Source organism: Drosophila virilis, chromosome 4, assembly GCF_030788295.1.
Source record: "Drosophila virilis strain 15010-1051.87 chromosome 4, Dvir_AGI_RSII-ME, whole genome shotgun sequence".
NCBI lineage: Eukaryota > Metazoa > Arthropoda > Insecta > Diptera > Drosophilidae > Drosophila > Drosophila virilis.
The window spans coordinates 8,315,001-8,329,447 of record NC_091546.1 but is presented as its reverse complement, the minus strand read 5'-3'; the positions used below and the strand labels follow the sequence as shown (position 1 = coordinate 8,329,447).

At 43.1% G+C, this 14,447-nt stretch overlaps 5 protein-coding genes and 1 non-coding gene across 9 annotated transcripts in view; 5 read left to right on the top strand and 1 right to left on the bottom strand.

The window, feature by feature from the left end:
- Positions 1 to 435: 435 nt before the first annotated feature.
- Positions 436 to 6,490, top strand: x16 (x16 splicing factor). The gene is made up of 2 exons (XM_015172973.3): positions 436 to 1,137; positions 5,577 to 6,490. The coding sequence occupies exons 1-2, from the start codon at positions 710 to 712 to the stop codon at positions 5,914 to 5,916; spliced, it is 768 nt and encodes a 255-aa protein (XP_015028459.1). The 5' UTR covers positions 436 to 709; the 3' UTR covers positions 5,917 to 6,490.
- On the top strand, positions 1,583 to 3,593 carry nop5 (nop5 ribonucleoprotein). Its single transcript, XM_002052452.4, has 2 exons — positions 1,583 to 2,967; positions 3,172 to 3,593. The coding sequence occupies exons 1-2, from the start codon at positions 1,697 to 1,699 to the stop codon at positions 3,455 to 3,457; spliced, it is 1,557 nt and encodes a 518-aa protein (XP_002052488.1). The 5' UTR covers positions 1,583 to 1,696; the 3' UTR covers positions 3,458 to 3,593.
- On the top strand, positions 3,021 to 3,095 carry LOC116651749 (small nucleolar RNA SNORD53/SNORD92). Its single transcript, XR_004304779.1, has one exon. It is a non-coding gene; the product is annotated as a small nucleolar RNA SNORD53/SNORD92 (small nucleolar RNA).
- A 664-nt stretch (positions 6,491 to 7,154) lies between the features above and the next one.
- On the top strand, positions 7,155 to 9,655 carry Wee1 (Wee1 kinase). The gene is made up of 5 exons (XM_002052455.4): positions 7,155 to 7,783; positions 7,844 to 8,180; positions 8,239 to 8,946; positions 9,013 to 9,146; positions 9,211 to 9,655. The coding sequence occupies exons 1-5, from the start codon at positions 7,312 to 7,314 to the stop codon at positions 9,360 to 9,362; spliced, it is 1,803 nt and encodes a 600-aa protein (XP_002052491.2). The 5' UTR covers positions 7,155 to 7,311; the 3' UTR covers positions 9,363 to 9,655.
- A 447-nt stretch (positions 9,656 to 10,102) lies between these two features.
- Polr1F (RNA polymerase I subunit F) lies at positions 10,103 to 11,901 on the top strand. Of its 2 annotated transcripts, none has more exons than XM_070209024.1 (2): positions 10,103 to 10,413; positions 10,494 to 10,625. In XM_070209024.1, the coding sequence occupies exons 1-2, from the start codon at positions 10,183 to 10,185 to the stop codon at positions 10,599 to 10,601; spliced, it is 339 nt and encodes a 112-aa protein (XP_070065125.1). In that variant the 5' UTR covers positions 10,103 to 10,182; the 3' UTR covers positions 10,602 to 10,625. The 2 variants fall into 2 exon arrangements, with proteins under 2 accessions (XP_070065125.1, XP_002052492.1); XM_002052456.4 differs by adding an exon at positions 10,788 to 11,901 and having other exon boundaries at positions 10,111 to 10,725.
- Positions 11,902 to 11,946: 45 nt separating this feature from the next.
- The window catches only part of Nlg2 (Neuroligin 2), a 12,096-nt gene continuing 9,595 nt past the window's right edge, over positions 11,947 to 14,447 (bottom strand). For 2 of the 3 annotated variants that reach the window (XM_002052457.4, XM_032438587.2), the window contains exons 10-12: positions 14,397 to 14,447; positions 14,178 to 14,339; positions 11,948 to 13,697 (exon numbers count right to left, since the gene is read on the bottom strand). The exon at positions 14,397 to 14,447 is cut by the window's right edge. In XM_002052457.4, the coding sequence (XP_002052493.2) occupies positions 12,694 to 13,697; positions 14,178 to 14,339; positions 14,397 to 14,447 (1,217 nt within the window). In that variant the 3' untranslated portion in view covers positions 11,948 to 12,693. Of the gene's footprint in view, positions 13,698 to 14,177; positions 14,340 to 14,396 lie in introns of all 3 variants that reach the window. The other variant, XM_032438586.2, reaches the window with a different exon arrangement.

Here is a 14,447-nt window from a genome sequence, read left to right as displayed (position 1 = left end):
TCAATCAAGGCGTCAGGGATGCAACTGCATGCACATTGCTTTGTATATATAACAGGCTTTGTACAATAAAAGCTTGAGAAAAAAACAATATTTGAAGTGATCGAAATAATAATCTTTGCTGTCTTCAAATTGCGCTTGCAGCCCTGATAACTTCCATATGATTCAGGTGCATTCACAATTAAGCAAATTATGGTATTTTTGAAAAATCTATGTCGATGAGAATCCGGTTATTAATTGTAACCTGTAAAGAAAATGGGCTTAAAGAAAAATCGTCAAATGCGAAACATTAAGTTGGTCGGCTAAGAAGTATCGATAGCGAGTAAACTCACCTCACTAGAAAGCAATTATCTATGATGGTTATGGTCACACTAATTGGGGACTGGTTCAATTATTGTTTACATTTTTTTTTTCTTGCATTGAACAGAAAAGAACTTTTAAACCAGTTGTTCATTTAGTGAGCAATTCTGTTTGGTTCACTCACCTAACCATTGTGCGAGTCGGCAAAAACAGTTTTGCCGAAATAAATATAGTGCCTAAATAACAAAAAGTCAAAGATATATACATCAAGTAATGAGAAGCTATCATCATTTCGATTAACCGAATGCACTTTTGACAAGGGCAACTAACGCGAAACTTTTGCACTCAAATCGATTTTTTCTGCGCTACTTGCGATTTTCATAGCGCCCAACCAACAAACCCAAGCTAGAAAATGTCGCGGCATCCTAGCGACCGGAAAGTGTATGTTGGCGATTTGGGCAATAATGCACGAAAGAACGATTTGGAGTATGTATTTGGTGCCTATGGAAGTTTGCGCAGTGTTTGGATTGCACGCAATCCGCCAGGTTTCGCATTTGTAGAGTTCGAGAGCGCCAGAGATGCAGCTGATGCAGTGCGTGGCCTGGACGGACGAACATTGTGCGGTCGCAGAGCTCGTGTCGAGCTGTCCACAGGAAAATACGCTCGTTCGGGCGGTGGTGGCGGTGGTGGAGGAGGAGGCGGTGGCGGCGGTGGTGGTGGTGGTTTTGGAGGAGGACGTGACCGAGGCGGCGGTCGTAGCGACGATAAATGCTATGAATGCGGCATGCGTGGTCATTTTGCGCGCCATTGCCGCGAGCGCAAGGCTAGACAACGACGCAGGTTAGTGAGCAATTTCATTCATAATTTTGTGTTGCATGCATACGTATACACACACATACTTCTATGTGCATGGAATTTGCATATCAAATTTAAAATTGTTTTGAGCGTGGGGAGTTTCGTTGTGTTGGATTACCGCGAGTGCGTACACACCCTGATGTAAAAAATGCGCGCGAATTATTCAGTACAATAGTTCGCCAAGGTGATGGTCGAAACTATCGTATATTTATTGTTTGATAAATTAATGCCTTTATAGGCTCTCCAATTTGTGATATGAAGTGAAAAAAGATAACCCATGTTTGTAAATAAAAACCGCCAAGTTCAACTCTTCAAATAGGCATTATTCCGCGATACAATAATTGGTCGAACTTATCGATAGCTGCGTTGGTTATCGTTATTTTCTTATGCAAGAGCAACACTGACACTAGCATACGCACGTGTTTGTGGGCCTCATTTTGGATTTTTCTTTTACACGCGGCGTTAGACTGAAGAAGGTTAAGTCCGTGTTTGTTGCGAGACAAAAAATAGTTTTGACTTAAATTGATGCATTTTAACGTGCACAATGTTTGTGTTATATGAAACGCCGGCGGGCTACGCAATTTTCAAACTGCTCGATGAAAAAAAACTTGAGCAGGTCGATAATTTGTACCTGGAGTTTGAGACTCCCGAGAAGGCCAACAAATTGCTGAAATTGAAGCATTTTGAAAAATTCAATGATACCACAGAAGCGCTTTCTGCTGCTACAGCTGCTGTTGAAGGCAAAGTGTCGAAGCCGTTGAAGAAGACATTGAAAAAGCTGCTTGTCGACGACGTACAGGCATCTCTCCTGGTGGCCGATGCCAAACTGGGTACAGCCATCAAGGATAAGCTGGCGGTGCAGTGTGTATATAATACGGGCGTGCAGGAGCTAATGCGATGCATACGCCAGCAGGCAGACAGCTTGCTGGGTGGCCTGCCCAAGCGCGAGATGACTGCCATGGCCTTGGGATTGGCACATTCGCTGTCCCGCTACAAGCTGAAGTTCTCGCCGGACAAGATTGACACAATGATTGTGCAGGCGCAGTGCCTGCTCGATGACCTCGATAAGGAGCTAAACAATTATGTGATGCGCGCCCGCGAATGGTATGGCTGGCACTTCCCAGAGCTGGGCAAGCTGATCACAGACAATATTGCTTTTGTCAAGACGATCAAGCTGGTGGGCACCAGGGACAATATGGCTGCCACGGACTTGTCTGACATTCTGCCCGAGGATGTGGAGCAGCAGGTCAAGGAGGCGGCCGAAATTTCCATGGGTACCGAAATCAGCGATGAGGATGTGCTTAACATCCAATGCTTATGCGATGAGATCATTTCCATCAGCGACTACCGGACGCATCTCTATGACTACCTTAAGGCGCGCATGATGGCAATGGCGCCCAATTTGACAGTCCTGGTTGGCGACACGGTTGGCGCTCGTCTCATTGCGCACGCCGGCTCGCTGATTAATCTTGCCAAACATCCGTCGTCCACGGTGCAGATATTGGGTGCTGAGAAGGCTCTCTTCCGCGCGCTGAAAACAAAGAAAGATACGCCCAAATATGGTCTTATCTATCATGCCCAGCTGGTGGGCCAGGCGAGTCAAAAGAACAAGGGTAAAATGTCGCGTTCCCTGGCGGCAAAAGCCTCGCTGGCCACGCGCGTCGACGCCTTCGGTGAGGAAGCCTCATTCGAGCTGGGCGCCACACACAAAGTTAAGCTGGAAGCGCGGTTGCGCCTGCTGGAGGAGGGCAATCTGCGTAAATTGTCCGGCACGGGCAAGGCCAAGGCCAAGTTCGAGAAGTACCAGGCCAAGAGGTGTGTTATGGTTCTACGCTTCAATTGCCCCATTTTAGTTCAAGTAAAAAAACTCTACATGATGATACCACAAAGGTTTCGCAATTTGCTGATTCCACAGTGACGATAAACCTTGGCTGTCTGATTGAGTTTTCAACTTGTCTAATTTGTCGGCCAGCTTTTTGACTCGGTTCACATGTACTCATTTAACATTTCCCATTTTAGCGAGGTGTTTACGTATCAGCCGGAGGCCGATAACACGTTGCATGTGAAGAAACGCAAACATTCAGAAGTTGAAACGCCCGTCAAACAGGAAACAGTGAAACAGGAGCAGGAGGAAGCTGTCGCTGACGAGTCGGATACTAAAGTTGAAAAGAAAAAGAAGAAGAAGAAGAAGCAAAAGGATGAAGAAGCATCCGAAGCAGTCGAGGCGCCGCCAGCAGAGGCCGAAGAGGAAACGCCAGCGCAGCCTCCAAAGAAAAAGAAGAAATCAAAACATCAAGAACAATAAGCACTTACAATGGGGCTTATTAATAGTGCTTAGGTTTATAGTTCTTATTAGCAGTATATAGTTTTACAATCATGATTACACTTTTATTTGTTGTCTACTACATTAGAAATAAAAAATGTAATTTTCAAGGCAGAAATCAAACAATTTGACTTATTTCCTATAGTAGCATTGAACTGTGTTCAGACAAAAGATCGATCCCGATTTCTGGAAGTCTTTTGCCACACAAAACAACTATTTCTTTAAGCCAGACCCAGTCCCTAAGCATAAATAACTAAGCCCCCAATCATGGCATTTTTTTAAGCATATTTGCTAAATGCCATATTTGAGCTGTGCCCGAATGTAGCCTGCATCTTGTACTATATGAAAACATTTATAGATTCGAATATTTTCAGTACAGCGGGCATAGATTCATTAAAAATGTATTTTATTTAAATGATAAGCGTAACCCTTAACGAATGTGAAAAGCTGTGAAAATGAGCCGAGTCTCCAGGCGACAAATTGCTTTCAACTGTTTTTTATGGGTTTGCAGTTTTATTTCTTATTTGTACTATTCACTTTTTAAGCCCTTAAAGGAATGTATAAGGCATAGAAGTATTTCGATCCCTTCTGATCAGGATGATGCACTGAGTTATTGTCAAATTCATCTGTCTGCCTGTTTCTACAAAGTATTCCTTCTGTTTTGAACGATAGGAACAATCAGTTAAAACTTAAATACTTGTATGAAAAGCAGCTTATCTGTTGCTCATGATATCTTTACCAAATCGGGTAATTACAAGCTTCACTGTACTTCTTACCTAGGCTATATTCGGCTTCATTGGTTAACCATATTATATGGATCCTATAGGGATAATCGCTCCTTATTAGAACTATCTAAATGTAAGGTATTTCGAATAGCTTTCGAGCTAATTTATAATGAAATAATGAAAAGATCTTTGAATTGCTTTTGTGGAAACTTCGCAAAGCGCAGCAATATTGTTGCAATGCCAGCTTTGTGGCCCACTGTTTAATGGATAAAAGTTCGATTACAACCAAAAGCCTAAAAAAGTGCTTAAGTGCGCGATCAAGCAGAAAATTTACATCAGTCGCCGGTCGAAAAAGATGTCTTGCATCACTCGAGTCGAGTCTGCGGATTTTGCGGTGAGTTGGACCAATGTGTATTCAATATAAAAGCGCACCAGATGCCTGACCAGAGCGCTCAGTTAGACAGAATGAGGGGACAGCTGAAGTTGCTGTTGGTCTTGGGCCTGTTGCTCACATACGCGGCGGCCAAAAAGAAGGAGGCCTCCTCCGAGGAGGAGCAAGAGGCTGGCGAGAAGCATGAGAAGAAGAAATATGGCGATGAGGAGCACAAGGGCGAGCATGGTCACAAGGAGCACAAGGAGTGGGACGAGGAGGAAAAGAAACATCACGAGGAGGAGGATCACGAGCATCATTATGGCGACAAGGGCGAAAAAAAGAAAAAGGACCACGATGAGAAGGATGAGCATGGAGAGAAGCGCGAGCATGGCGCTCACAAAAAGGGTGGCAAGCATCATCAGAAGAAGAAGCACAAGAAGGGCCACAAAGAGATGGAGTACCACAAGAAGTTCAACAAGGATGAGTACTACAAGGAGAAGAAGTTCTACGATGACGAACACAAGGGCGGCCATCACAAGAAATACGGCAAGGAGCACAAGCATCACGAGGAGGATCACGGCGAGCACAAGAAGGGCGAAAAGCACGACAGCGGCAATAAGAAGGGGCACAAAAAGAGCGAGGGACACTACAAAAAGGGCCATCACGACGAGGATCATAAGAAATACCAAAAGGAGCACAAATTTGGCGACAGCTTCGAGGAGAAGGAGGAGCACGGCAAGAAGGGCGAGAAGCAACACGCTCACAAGCATCATAAAAAGAGCGGCAAAAAACACGGCTAAACAATGCCCATTGTTATAAAGCTTATCAATAAAATTCTTTAAATATACGAAAATCTTGCATTTTGTATTCCCATCTGAAAGAATATATAATTTATTAAATGAATGAATGAATTATGTTTAGATTACGAATTCTTTTAATTATAGCCTTACCTTATGTATACATTTTTAAAATCTTTCCAAATTTTTTTTGTACCCAATTGCAGAAGCAACTCGTTGAGCAGATCGCGCAGCACATCGAGACGCCGTCGCACTCGCTCCAAATCCGGCACTCGTTCGCGCAGCCGCTCCGCCGGCTCGGTGGGTCGCCGCACCGGACGGTCGCGTGAGAATGGACGGGATGAGAACGGATCGGTGTCACGCTATAGTGACCAGGAGCGCAACGGCAGCGGTGTGGTCGATTCGCCGCCGCCAGTGAAGCGACGATACGATGATGATGATGATGACAGAGATAGGGGCTCGAGATCGCCGTCACCGCCCCGTCGTGGTTCACCGTTGAGGCGTCGTGGCGATTCCTCCGTGTCGCGTTCCATGTCCAGGGATTAGCATTGGAAGGATTATCAATTTGGCCATTTACAATAGGGCTCAACCTGCTCCTTCATTCCTGAAACCAACACACAAGCACCCAAGCACCCAAATTACATTAATATGTTCGTCAGGCAGTAAATCATTTAGTTGCCCACATTCTTAGCTTAGAATATAATCTATAGTTTAATATAAATGCATACATATACTCTTTCCTCCTTTTTTTTAATCTCCTCACGATTCCCAATTCAACTGAGCAAAGCACGCCAGGCAGAACAAATTGTGCGTTTGATTATTTTGTGTCCATATCACACTACAGGAAATTCTAAAAAACAAAATCAAAAACAAAAACAACAACAACAGATCGAATCCGCCTCCAGAAAGTCGATCTAGTCATGCTGCAGATTACATTTATGTTTATCTGTCGTGAACAAATATGTTTTTGCTTTTTCATATACATATATTAAATACGTACATAAATTATATAGACACATATATCAGGCTAAGAATGTTTTGTATTCAAAAAAACAAAAAAAAAAAAAGAAGAAAAAAGTAAAGAAAAGAAAAAAATTAAAGGGCAGCTTGAATCTTTGTAGGATGTATGAATATTTCACTTGGACAACTGAAATTCTATCCTCATGTCAATTTTATGATGTAACTTATCACTGAAACCTTTTAATCTTGAACACAGAATGCCCGAAATGATATTTCACTTCAAGTTTGTAAGGTGTTTTTTTAAAAATATTCATATTAATTAAGCAAAATTATTGCAAATTCAGATTTCTCATACATTACGTCATAGTTAAGTATTATAATAATAATGTATGAATTTTTTGAAATGCGTATTTGTATGTAGCAGATGCGTAGAGAACCTACAATACATTAATATTCAATCAATAAATCAAATGCCAAAAAAAAATTGGTTGTTTTTTAAATCTATGGGGGCGGGAAAATCGACTTTTCAGATGATGCCAATTATATGAATGCCAGTCGGTTAGAAAGCTTGGCATTATTTTTGGAAATTTGTTAGTTGACTGTCAACATTACATAAAATGAAATGTTTCGCTGAAAGTCGTATCTGCGCGAAGATCTTTCGGTTAATAACGAAAATTTGAAAATACTTCAATGCTGCCAAATATCAGTCAAGGAAACCCTGTGCGTCGTGATGCCGATATAAATATATCGATATATTTAATAACACGAACAGGAGAGCTTGTACCGGCACTATCACACTGTGATCGATACTCGCATATATCGATATAAGATCAATTGCGCTTCGCATTCCTACACTTAATACTGTTCCGTGTTTTTGTTTTGTTTATTTTTTTGAACTTGATAATTATTTCAAAGCGATCAATAAAAAGTTCAGTTCAGCAATTTGGTGAAGTGTGTGGCAAACGTACTCTTATAATTGCAATGGCAATGGCTTTTCGCTTGTCAAAGCACGAAACGAGCGTCGTCAGTGCGGACGACACTTCGCTCGAGCAGCTCGACTCTAGCGTCGAGATGCGTTCGCGCTCCCCATCGCCGCTTTTATTTAATCCACGCAAATTGCGCTTCGCCGACGACGATTTTGACAAGGATCGACAGGAAAGTCCGCAACACAAAAAGAAACCGAACGATGCCGCGCGAGACATAGACATGTCCCCACCATGCCAAAAAGTACGCGCACTCCGTCTGTTCAACACACCAGCAACGCCAAAGACCATACTGCAAAAGTCAACGAGCAACTGCAGCAATCATCTATCAGCCGCCGCCGCAGCGGTGAATGCCACCAGACGCGAGGAAGTATATAAATTGATAGAACGTCCACGCTCGCTGCCTCTGCACAATCACAGAAGCATGCAACCACAGGACACGGCCAATGTCAATCCCTTCACACCAGACAGTGAGTGCTTGCAAAAGTGTATCCACATTCGATATACATATTTACATTGCTTCCCTTCAGGTCTGATGGCGCACAACAAGAAGCGTTGTCGCACCCAATTCGGACGCGAGAATCTCAATGTGAGCGCCATGCAGAGGTTTCTGCTCAGCGATCCCGGTGACGAGGATGGCGCGCTGGAGACGAACGGCATCGATCCCTCGCATGAGATACATCAGCAGGCGCCCAAACGCTTGGCATTGCATGACACAAACATCAGTCGCTTCAAGCGCGAGTTCATGCAGGTCAGCGTAATTGGTGTGGGTGAGTTTGGAGTCGTCTTTCAGTGCGTGAACCGGCTGGATGGTTGCATTTATGCCATTAAGAAGAGCAAAAAGCCTGTTGCAGGCAGTTCATTCGAGTAAGTTGCCCCGAATCCCAATTCCAAATACATCTTATTAAAATACTGATTCTTTTAGAAAGCGTGCCTTGAACGAGGTCTGGGCGCATGCCGTGCTGGGCAAGCACGATAATGTGGTGCGCTACTATTCGGCCTGGGCGGAGGACGATCATATGCTAATACAGAATGAATTTTGCGATGGCGGCAGCCTGCATGCGCGCATTCAGGAGCACTGCCTGGGCGAATCCGAGCTAAAGATATTGCTAATGCATGTGATCGAAGGCTTGCGCTACATACATTCCAATGATTTGGTGCACATGGACATCAAGCCGGAGAACATCTTCTCCACAATGAATCCCACGGCACACAAACTGGGCAGCGCTGCACAGCAGCAGGGCAGCCGAGACGATGATGGCATGGATAGCGTATATGAGGAACTGCGCAGCTCCGAGAATCTCGTTACGTACAAAATTGGTGATTTGGGGCATGTGACGTCTGTGAACGAACCGCATGTTGAGGAGGGCGATTGTCGTTACCTGCCCAAGGAAATACTGCAGGAAGACTATAGCAATCTGTTTAAGGCCGACATTTTCTCGCTGGGCATTACGCTCTTCGAGGTCGCTGGTGGTGGACCGCTGCCAAAGAACGGACCCGAGTGGCACAAGCTGCGCAATGGCGAGGTGCCTGCCATTCCCACGCTAAGCAAGGACTTTAACGAGCTGATTGCGCAAATGATGCATCCAGAGCCAAACGAGAGGCCCAGCTCCATGTCCATATACAGTCATCCGTAAGTACAAATTCATAAATAATATAGATTGATTATATGCTAATTTCGATTTATTCATGCCGACAGCATTCTGAGCGCAGTTGACTCCAAGAGTAAATTGCAGCTGGGACTGGAGCTGACGGTGGAGAAGCGCAAGAACGAGATACTAATGAACAAGTTAAGGGAAGCAAAGAAACAAATCAAACTACTCGAACAGCGTGGTGAGTGTTCTCAGATAATCTCTTAATCGTCATCATTTATAATTTAGTGTCCCTTCCATTGTAGTGTCCATGCTGGCTGCAGCAAACACATCGGAACCTTTGGACGGCCAACGCTGTCTGCGCTCCTTCACGCGACGCATGCGCACTCCGTTTGTGTCGCATGCTAAATTTAATAATCTGGGTGATCGTAACAAGAATGTCATTGCCAACGTTTGACAATATTTACAATTTCAGCTATACGCCGGCACTAAACTCTTCCGCATTCAAAGTGAACTAAGCTCACATTCTTGTTAATTTAAGCATGTATCGTAGCTATAAGTTGTTGCTAATTTCGATTTGCAAACGCCTCAAAATCGTTGAGGGTTCTGTTCCTATTCTATCAACAAAAAAAAAAAAAAGAAAAAAGAAAACAGCGGATGAATGCTCTATCTATATTTCTCAACTCAGTGAAATTTCTTGAATAAAAAAAGACGCGTAATAAGGTATTGCCTTTAATCTTAATTTTTTTTTATAAAAACCCAACATTTTTGTATATATATATATTGAGTTATAACTGTAAAATAGTATGTATTGTTTTCGTAATTAAACTATTTATTATGTTAAATTGAAGGCGAACATTTTTAAGGACATTCCATTCGCAAATAAAACGAATGCTATCCACTTAAATGGCATATCTATTTTGTTTTAATTGTTCTCAGATGTTCTACAAAGGGAGAGAACGTTCCAAGGAATGCTATTCAATTCAAATGCATTACATATGATATTTGCATTGTTCTCCGCAGTTCTACCACATTCCCGATCATTTCCTGTGTTTGAACATAACAACCCCTAAAAACGCAATGCTTCGATATGCTTAGCTATCGATATATTTTCTATACAGCGATAGGTTGCAATCGGAAAGTGTTTGATTCGATAGTTTTTTTTTGTTTTGAGATGTGCAGCGTGCAGGGTTGACACAGTGCCAGTGGCAATTACTCTATTGAGCAACACTAGAAACTCATGTGGTCACCAGTGCTCCAGACAATATTTAAACAGAATGGCCAAAATACTACAGAAATACATTAAGTTTTCCACTTCAGAGCTGGAAGAATATGCCGCCAACCCGGAATCATGCGTGCGTTGTGTTAAAACCGACCTGCACCTGGGCATGGGTGCATACGGCATGGCTAACTTCAAGCATGCGCTGCACGAGCTGCTCGTCCGCACCAAGGTGGGCATATACGATGCCAACGTGAACGGAATTGTGCTGGGCATCAAGAATATCAAGGTGCTAGGTCAAACGGCAGCGTTACGCGCCGATGATCCCATCATGCACTTGCTTATTAATGCCGACTTCTATGTGTTCAGGCCAGTGGCAGGTGCGGTGCTCCATGGCGTTGTCCGGCACATATCCAAGCATCAAATCAGTGTCATCATCTACAGAGTGTTCAACACAACCATTCGATTTACGAATAAGAAGCAAAGCAAAGAGGGCATTGTCATGGATCAGGAAATCAAGTTTCGAATCAAGGACTTTAACATAGCTAATGTCATGCCCTTCATTGAGGGCGAGCTGTTGCTTGAGGAGACTGATCCTTTGGTAAGTCCGGAAATCTATATATACAACTCTGTACACAAGTTTTAACTCGAATGATTTTTCAGAATAAAACCATCAAATTTGAAGAGGACGCGGAAGCCGAGCATACGGAAACCCACGTGGAGCTAGATGCTCTGGTTGAACTAATCAAAATGGAGCCCAGCATAGAAGCTGATACGCCGGTGCCAAAGAAAAAGGCCCAAAAGCGTAAGCAGACGGCAGAAGCTGACAAAGTTGTGGAAAAATTGAAAAAAATCAAAAAAATAAAATCAGAGCCCGTGTAGACTTAAAAAAAAACCTGCGTATTGGTACAAATTACATTTAAGATATGATATGAGCAAATATTTAGAATCTAGCACGTTGAGTTTTACAAATACAAACTGTAAATTTGTTAAATAGTTAACAACTCCAATCCCAAATCATAAAATCTTAGCTCTCTAATCGCATCAGCCGAAATAATTGCATAGCCCTATTTGGAGTCGTCTATAAAAACATATTGTATGCAAAACACTCTCATTGCTGGTCCTGCTGCTCATTCACATACTAATTGTAACTGGACTTCTCCAACGCAATAGAAGGCACACACTGGAAGCAGAAGCAATACCAACAGAAGGCAACATATTCTGAAGGAACAGCTGTGGTTAACAAGAAACTTATCACAATCTCACTTTCTTAATACGCTGACAAATACGTTTAACTACTTTTGTAACGCCTTAACGTCTCCTCGGTATGTGCCATGTGTTCCGAGAACAGAATGTTATTAGTTATTGCTGCACTGTTGATTCGTCCTCGGTCTGGATAATATCAGGATACCATTGTTGTCAGATTTGTCCCAGCTAGGTCACAGCCTGCGCGCCCAGTTCATCGTCGTCATTATACGCCAGGCGACCTGTTGCTAAGCTGATAAAGCTGGTAATCTAATCCTTGCGACAATAGTTTCTTAGTCTGAGAATTGTATATATCCGGCTACAATCTACAACATGCATTCTAAATCTATGGATTAATTGCTAAAAATAGAAATAGCAAATTTGTACACTGTGCTTATAATTCGCAACTGGTTAAGGCTAAGACTTAGTTTGGGCAGTAGAATAAGCAATAACAATTGTTGGTTGTTTTTTCAATATCATAAAAATGCCCAGTATACATAAGTATATTTTATTACATGTTTTTTTTTTTTTTTCATACAAATAGATTCAATATTTTACAATACATTTACTCGTAAATACATAATGTGTATTATGTGTGTATATGGTATTTAGTTATAATCATTTAAAAGCTTGTTACTTGTACATATATTTACTTTAATTTATTTATTTATTTTGATTTCGCTATTTATCAAATATATAACAAGCAAATATGTAATAATAAAATATGAAATACTTAACCATATGTCAAATAAATATAAACTATACACACACATATAGAAAACAATCTCAATACGATACAATATATATATATATATAAATATATTTATATAGTTGATGAGGCCTACATATTCCGATTAGTTTATGCACGCGACTCGACTACAAGGAACATTTACATAATGTACAAACAGACAATAAGTACACACATACACATATTCTTAACAAATTTTTGGATACAACTACGTCGAAGTAAGAACTAATTAAGAAAATTATATTAAAAGTTGCGGCACTCAAAAAGGTTGTTTTCCAAATTTCCAAAATTTGTCCCAAAATGAGAAGGATTGGATTTTGGAAAAGTTCCTTTAACTTTTTCTAAATACCTTTTTAGTAGGAGTACATTTTCTTCGAAGTAAAAACTACTTTCGGAAATTTGGACACTTTTTCACTTTGTGGCGAATTTTCGAGATTTGGAAAAACTCCTTTTTGAATGCGGGAAAAAGTCGTAGATGGGTTATGGAAAGTATAGTAAAAGCGGTTAGGTTCAAGCACTTGAAGCGCCTGCGAGTTAAATTGAAATTCCATAAGCTTAGTTGAGAGCCACATCTGATTAGACTGAGATTTCCTGAATATGTACACGTTTCTTGCCGCCGCCGGAGCTGCTGGCGCCGCCCGCAGCACCCGCCTGACGCAAGATGCCCATTTGCTGTTGCTGTTGCTGCTGCTGCTGCTGCTGGGCAGCTAGAAAGGAACGCGGTGGAGGCGGCGGTTCTGGTATATCATCGTCACGCATGATGTCCGAATCGCCGCTGGCCGCTGCCTTGACCGCCTCCTCGATGGCCTTGAAGGACATTTGATCCGATGACTGGACCGCGTAATCGAACTGCAGCTGTCCGCTGGTGTCCAGAAAGGAACCGCGCTTGCTGCCTGGCAACGGATTCGTTTCGACCAGCGCCGGCAGCGCATTGTAGCTGACCATTTCGATGTGGGTGCCGCTGCTGGGCTGTGCCGCAGCTGGCCGCGTCTTGAGCAGATCCAGCGTGCTGGTCGAGCACGCCTCCCAGTTTTCCATCAGTAGTGTTGTTTGCGCCGGGTGCGGCTGCGGCGGTAGCTCCACCAGCAGCTGCTCCTCCTTCAGCTGTTTGGTCTTCTCGTCGTAGCAGCTGTACTCGCCAAAGACCATGCCCATGGCGCCCTTGGTGTCCACCACGGCGCCGCTCAGCGTGTATGCATCACTGCCCACCGCATCGCCGGATCCGGCAGCATTGAGCTTCAGTATGCTGGAGTTCTTGCTGGTATCGCCATCCTGCAGCTCCTCCTTGGTTTTGGCATCGCGCGCCCGCTTCTCCCGCTGATGATAGATGCCCGCAAAGATCAACACATTGAGTATGAGCAGGAAACAGCCAACGGCCACGGTGGCTATCAGTGCTGTGGTATAGCTTTGGAACTGCTTGCCGCTCAGCCGACGCAGCAGCTCCAGATTGCCAATGATGCCCGTCGATGCCGTCGCCAGATCCTTGTGCGTCTCCACTTGTGTGTGCTGTGTGCGATTGTCCTTCGGCGCCTGTGTTGTGGTCAGCTCCGATACGGACAGGGCGCCATCGATGCCACATTCTAAAAGTAACAACATGGAGGATGTAGGCTCACACCTTAGTTTCTTAGCTTCTAGGATTCGTTTCAGTTCTTAAATCTGAGCTGCTTTGATGTGACCAAAGCAATATTAAAATAAATAACATAATAATAAAATCCACTTTTTCTTTTAATTTTGTCAATTTTTAATATGTTCTTCCGATCGCTCCTATGTCAGCTATAAGATGCTTTGATCAGATCCTCCCGCTTCCACAGCCTATGCAAATCTTAAGGACTAGATTGCCTGGAAACGGCAAGATGATGGATAAATTTATATCATGGGTTCGAAGATGTCGCCTTCTATGCGTTGCACATTATATGAAATAATTACAATACTCTCTATAAAAGCTATCATAACTTTGACATGCCGCTTAGCCAAGAGGAACGCGCAGAAGTTGAGTAAAGTAAAAGTGGAGCAACACCTGTTGAGCAAAGTAAAAGCTTTTCAAATTTTGCACATGTTACCTGTTGTTGCAGTTGCACCTGTGGCGCTTAAGGCATTTGTTGCATTTGTATTTTCATGCTTTTGGGCTGGTGGCGGCGGGTTAGTTGTGGTGCGGCCCGTTTGTATGATTATGATGTTGTCATCGTCTGCGGGCTTTGTTTGCAGCTGAGGTCGCACAACACCTGGAATAAGTGCACAAAAAGGTGACTTTCAAATTCACATACTATCGGTGCGTTTACCTTCGTAGAGATCCCGGCTGTTGAGATCATCCTGGAACTGATGATGTCGCA

Excerpts from the sequence above, each read along its gene's own strand:
- Wee1 (XM_002052455.4), top strand. The coding sequence starts at position 7,312 with ATGGCAATGGCTTTTCGCTTGTCAAAGCACGAAACGAGCGTCGTCAGT. Across the intron at positions 8,181-8,238 it reads GTTGCAGGCAGTTCATTCGA|AAAGCGTGCCTTGAACGAGG; the intron begins GTAAGTTGCCCC and ends TGATTCTTTTAG. Across the intron at positions 8,947-9,012 it reads ATGTCCATATACAGTCATCC|CATTCTGAGCGCAGTTGACT; the intron begins GTAAGTACAAAT and ends TCATGCCGACAG.
- Polr1F (XM_002052456.4), top strand. The coding sequence starts at position 10,183 with ATGGCCAAAATACTACAGAAATACATTAAGTTTTCCACTTCAGAGCTG. Across the intron at positions 10,726-10,787 it reads TTGAGGAGACTGATCCTTTG|AATAAAACCATCAAATTTGA; the intron begins GTAAGTCCGGAA and ends ATGATTTTTCAG.
- x16 (XM_015172973.3), top strand. The coding sequence starts at position 710 with ATGTCGCGGCATCCTAGCGACCGGAAAGTGTATGTTGGCGATTTGGGC. Across the intron at positions 1,138-5,576 it reads AAGGCTAGACAACGACGCAG|AAGCAACTCGTTGAGCAGAT; the intron begins GTTAGTGAGCAA and ends ACCCAATTGCAG.
- nop5 (XM_002052452.4), top strand. The coding sequence starts at position 1,697 with ATGTTTGTGTTATATGAAACGCCGGCGGGCTACGCAATTTTCAAACTG. Across the intron at positions 2,968-3,171 it reads GAGAAGTACCAGGCCAAGAG|CGAGGTGTTTACGTATCAGC; the intron begins GTGTGTTATGGT and ends TTCCCATTTTAG.